At 41.3% G+C, this 6,000-nt stretch overlaps 1 protein-coding gene across 1 annotated transcript in view; it reads right to left on the bottom strand.

The window, feature by feature from the left end:
* Positions 1 to 383: 383 nt before the first annotated feature.
* Positions 384 to 6,000, bottom strand: part of trabd2a (TraB domain containing 2A) — a gene marked incomplete at its 5' end in the record, with an annotated part of 61,448 nt that continues 55,831 nt past the window's right edge. Inside the window, 2 exons of the mRNA XM_079257152.1 lie at positions 384 to 613; positions 3,055 to 3,321. Of these exons, the coding sequence (XP_079113278.1) occupies positions 409 to 613; positions 3,055 to 3,321 (472 nt within the window). The 3' untranslated portion in view covers positions 384 to 408. The remainder of the gene's footprint in view (positions 614 to 3,054; positions 3,322 to 6,000) is intronic.

The following is a 6,000-nucleotide window of genomic DNA, read 5'->3' as shown; positions in this document are numbered from 1 at the left end:
TTGTCATTTTTCTTATTTGTTATGCTCAGTATATGCTCAGTCCTGCTCTGTGCATAAAATGATAAAAAAGAAGGGTTTTTTTGTTTGTTTTTAAGAAAGCTCACTTTCAACAGATTTGCACACTCATTAAGACCTCAGTGTGATGGATACATGCCTTCTTAGCAGGATTCAACTTTCAGCTCCAGCAACACATTTTTTTTATTTTTATTCAAATCCAACATCCATGAGGTCAACCATCAGCCAAAAGCTACAAGTAAAAGCTCATTTTACAAGCTTCCTCCATGTTTTTTGCAGCCTCCTCTTGGTCTTCAGCAGACCCTTTATTTATTCATTTATCTAAAACCATCAAATGTTTGAGTTTAAACTCAAGAAGGCCGACTGATGTTTACAGTCCTAACCAATGTCATGCTAGAGGATCACAGTCCATATCTGCGGGATCGCTGTTAGCGATGTGCAACCGAGGAGAAGTAAAAATAATGAGGATGAAGAAGTGGCCGATGCAGACGGTACGTAATGATGGTCATGGTGGCTGTGGACTCTGTTAAGTGGCTGCACTGTGATGTAACCATTAATGATGCGAACCACGGGGGGAGGCGGGGACTGCACCATTGAACTGTGGAGAGAAGACGAGAACAGAAAAGACTAATTAGATTAAAGATTCCCCCTTTATCGCATTTTCAAAGGCATTTTGGGCTCTTGTGGCCTTCATTCAACAGTGGATTGACAGGAAAGGGGTCAGAGAGAGAGGGGGGGAATTAGATGTACCAAAAGGATCCAGACCAAAACTTAATTTTCATCCTTCTAAAATCTCTCAATACCAATTTCTTTCATTTTAGCTCATCATCTTAACATCTCTAATGTGTCTTTAAACCAAGACAGATAATTATTAATTGATTAAAGACTCATGTCAGCGGTAGTTTTCTTTCACAGTTTCTAAAAAGCCTCACACCTACTCGTCTTGGCTTAAAGCCTCCCATCCTGTTTTAGATTTGTATTATTCAGTTCTTCTTAAATGGTAAATGATGTCAAAGAAGTTGCTGAGGCAGAGTTTTTAACAGTACAGAAAGAAAAAGATTCTTATGAAGTAGGTTTATCTAGGCTAAAGGAAGCAGGTGTGACATCAATGTGTGGCCACGCATCAAACACAACAAAGCGTCGTGACACTGCACTCGTTTCTGTTCTTTGGACCGCCTCGTCTTTGCTTCCTTGGCCACCTTTTCAGATGGTAAAATATACAGAGTACACTTTGCAGCGTGTACACACAAACAGTCTGTTTCCTTTACATTCAAAAACGAACGGTCTCGCAGTAAGACAGAAAAACATTTCTACAGAGAAAATGTACACAAACGGCCACAAACCTCCTCTGTTCCCTTGATGAACAGATGCCACTTGTGTGGATTTTGGTCTCTGTCACTAATGTGGAATTAGTGCATATGGAAAAAAGAATGCATGCTCAGTCAGGGAATCTAAGAGTCTTGTACAAATTCAGCTGCCTCAACCATTTCCCTTTCAGAAATTATGATGAGGCTAAGATAAGAACTTTTTAGGCGCACAGTTGCATAAACTAGTAAATCCTGCAATGACAGAGGAGGTTTTCTTTTCTTTCAGATTTTCCTGTTTGATTTATCTTTTATGCATCTCTTATTATTTCTGTAGGACTCTCCTCTACAGTCTTATAGTTGCAAACCACAACGCAATTATAGGCAATGCCGATGAAATGATGGGATTTAAAAAGTTTTAGGTAGGTGGACATGCAGGAAAATGCACGGGCCCTAGGAAGCTCAACATGTGACCACACTATAGACATAAGTGGCTCAGATGACATCACACAGGTAAACTATAGCATGGCTATTTATATGTATGATAGTAATCTTTCCCCAACAAGTTTACACCCTATAAGGCAAAAACATGTACACGGTATATGACATCCACAACAATTCTTGATTTATATTTGTCACCAAAGGAATCTAAAACTATAAATAAACAAACAGAATTAAAGGAAATGTTCCAAAAATGTTAGCTACATGCTAACATTTAGATATAAGATGTGCTGCAACGCCATGTGTAATACCAACATTACATTGTTACATTTACACATGTAAATGGTTCACAATTCTCTTACAGATCAATTTTAAAAAAGTGGTGGCTAGGTTTAAAAGATTTTGATCAGCTTCACTTTTCAATTCTGGGAATGCAGCTATATTGAAATACTTATGTTTTGGCTTAAGTTTAGCACAGTTAATTTTCCTGAAGATCTAATAAAAAATGTCTTATTAGACTTTTCCTGTTAAGATCTTTATTTCTTCCTCCATTACTTTGTTTTGTCATCTTTGTGCAGTTTAGTTAAAACAGAAACTAAAAAAAATGCCCGTATATGTTAATATATTAATGTGAACCTTCTGTTTTGACCTCTTGCGATGCTGTGAAAGATTCACACAACACAAGTGGAGAACATAACAGATAAGCGTCTCTCATGAATGGAAGTATGATGTTTTGGTCATTCTGACCACTTTGCTTCCTGTGAACGTGAATAATTGCCATTAAAAGAAAATCTTCTTGTTACAAAACATTGAAGGAAATTGACACTGAAGCCTGTACCTTGTGCAGAGGGATTCTTTTTGTATGAAAGGCGATCATGTTTTGCTGTTTGGTTAGTCCCTCCCTAGAGCAACAGTGAAACCAAAGCTGGATTTTTAATAGAAATGATCAGGTTGCTATTTCCAGGATACTTATACCTGCTAGGAACTAGTCTGGACTCATGTGCTGCAGGGTGTGAGGGTATTTTCTTTTTTGCCACAGCATGATGAGCATTGTGATGTGATATGGTGGCTGTTTGAGCCTGCGGCCTCACAACAGGAAGTGTTGTTTTAATTCTACACAACATTACACATTTCTGACTTCCCCTCCCTCTCCCTCACACACTCTGTCCTTCTTCTAAAATGCTTTTATTTCTTTTTGTTTTATTCTTTTGTCCTCTCTGGCTGGCCCTTGTATTAATAATACATCAGCGATAAAGAATTGTTCATCTTGACACCTCTCTTTATGTCTTCTTACCTCTCCTCAATGCGAACCCAGAGGTCATTAAAATGCCGGTTTCGCTGTTTCTTCTGTTTGTTCCGCCTCTTCTTCTTCTGCATTTTCCTCTCAGCTTTCTCCAGCAGCTCCAGGCTATCTGCTGGCAAAAGCATGTGGGGTAAAAAATCTTCCTCCAGCCCCTGATCCTCCTCCTTGTGGGGGAGCTCATGAAGGAAAGGCTCCAGAATAGGAGACTCATCGCAGTGATCCTCCGAAGGTGGCAAAATAGGTCTGGATGATGATCTCCTGGAGGGCACATATGAGAAAAAGCTTTTAAAGGAGAGAAATGAGAGACATGTTTTATACTTGCATGCAGTATTTCCATACAAACTTGAATTTGTTGTTAATCTATTGCAAACATATGACAGTGTTAAGGTATGAACAGGCCAGATCCGAGTTTATCTCAGGCTCATGATCCTAAATAAAACCTAGGATTTGTGTGTGAAAGTAGATTCACTCATTCATTGACACACACACAGGATCAAGAATGCAGATTCAAAATGAGATAGCCACCCGCAGCGTGCCATGGTAGACTGACTGCACTACAAGCTTTGCAGCAGGAGGTACGAGCCCTGCGAAGGTTGGCCTTTTCAACACCACTTCACTGGTGGCCGGTGGGGAATTTGTCAGACTTATCAGCTACACGATCTATAAAGTGGAAGCAGTCAAAGACATGCTGAAACCCCTGAGAAAGAGATGCGTCACTGAGAATTATTTTACTAAAACTGAAAAATGCAAACAAGAGATCCATGATTTGACTTCACTTGACTTTGACTTGGCTGCACGGTAGCGCAGTGGTTAGCACTGTGGCCTCACAGCAAGAAGGTCGCTGGTTCAATCCTTGGCTGGTTTGGTCAGTGGCCTTTCTGTGTGGAGTTTGCATGTTCTCCCCGTGTATGCGTGGGTTCTCTCCAGGTACTCCGGCTTCCTCCCACCATCCAAAGACATGCATGATAGGTTAATTGGTCACTCTAAATTGCCCCTAGGAGTGAGTGTGGTTGTTAGTCTCTCTGTGTGTGGCCCTGCGATGGACTGGCGAGCTGTCCAGGGTGTACCCTGCCTGTTGCCCAAAGCCAGCTGGGATAGGCTCCAGCTTCCCCATGACCCTGAATTGGAATAAGCAGTTCGGAAAATGAATGAATTGACTTTGACTTTATTGTCCCTGAGGGGGAATTTTTTTTCCACAACATAACAGTACTACACAGAACACAACATAATTCTACACAGATCACCACATATTACATATAACTGTGCGACAGCGAACACATTATGACAACTCAGCAGGGCCTATTGTGTAGGACAGCCATGACTCCAGGCATCAGGCTTTATCCAAACCAAGCCTTTCTGCACCACAATGTCCTCTATCTACACCCTGAGGGCAGTGGGGGGAGATGTTTGTGTAGTGGATGTGCGTAGTACTGTGCTATTGAGACTGCAATGCATGTGCTGGCCTAACTATTGAGTTCAGTTAGGTTGGATCTTTGCAGCAGTGTTGGTCAAATGAGTTAGTTTGATCTTGTTTCTAACAGAGAACATGCTTTGAAAGCATACTGAGCAGTACACAAGAATGGTTTGGATGATGATTTGGTTCTATGACAAGAGAAGACGTGGAGCAACATAGAGTCCCTAAGTTTACAGGTGGCTGATTGTCTCTGCTTACGCCATTTCTAAATGTCTGCAATGGGCTGATAAAAGGTGAGTTGTGGTGAGATATTTGAAACGTCCCTCAAAAACATCCTGTTTCGTACAAGCTGGAAAGAATTGAAGTTAGTGCGCCATTGTATGGTACTATAACACTGTGGTTTGTGCTTTTTCAGTTCCTGCTAGAAGTAGTAAGGAGCTGATATTATGATCGGCCAGTCTGAGTGGGAGATACGAATGAGGACAAAATGCATTGGTGATGTCCAAGATGTTTTCCCCTTGAGTGAGAATGTTCATACAGTGCTAAAATGATGGTAAAACACAGCCCAAACTGCAGGTGTTCAAATCCCCGAGTATGAAAAGGGGAGCACAGGGATACATAGGTTGGGATTGCTGTTAGTAATGAGTCCATGTACGTATCTTGGTTGCCACATGTTCCTAGTGTTCATTCAAAACGTAGGTTGCTAGGATTGACGTAAGACAACGTGCTGTGTGTGTGCAAGGTGCCACATTGACTTGACTGCTGGAGGCACTCGTGCAAACAAGGGCATGAACACGAGATCAGAGGTAAACACATTGAAAACATGTCTCTCTGGTTTTTCCTCCTTGTTGCACAGTGACAAACACTTGTACCTCAACAGTTAGCAACAGACTGGTAAACTGATGTTTATGGAAAATTTCTGGAAATTCTATGTGACCGGCAGATTGGCTCTTTCACTAATTCAGAGACCAAGTGTTGTGTAATCTCCTGTATTATACATTTTAGCTACACATCATGCTTTTGTTGTTAGGAACAAGCATATATAGAGACAGAGTGGAACATTGCCATGTACATTTGTGCACACTGCAAGTATATCCCAGCTCTTAGCCAACATGGCTATAGCATCCCTGGCTATAATCTCTGCGGCAACAGTAGTGTTAACACCGGGCCAACACATACATACACAGCTGACCACAACGGTGGAGAATGCCCGGGGCAAGCAGTAGGAGTGAATTGATATGGTTAGCTTCTTTAGGTGGGGTGTGCAGAGCTTATGGTGGACTTTGATGTTGTTTGTCCAATTATGGTTGATATACAAACTTACTGCCACAAGTTTTCCCAGATTGCCCTGTTTTATCAAACAGGTGAATGTGTCCAAGCTGACCTCAGAGTCTGAGACTGTTTCAATAAGCCACATCTCTGACAGGGCAATGATGCAGTGTTCCCTGAAGGCCTTCTCCAGACAACTGGCATGAAGCAGATCCATTTTATTGTAAAGTGAACAGATGTTTGACAAAATGATG

This window comes from Telmatherina bonti (genome assembly GCF_933228915.1).
Source record: "Telmatherina bonti genome assembly, chromosome: 17".
NCBI lineage: Eukaryota > Metazoa > Chordata > Actinopteri > Atheriniformes > Telmatherinidae > Telmatherina > Telmatherina bonti.
The sequence above is the reverse complement of the archived record's forward strand: the minus strand, read 5'-3'. Positions and strand labels throughout refer to the sequence as shown.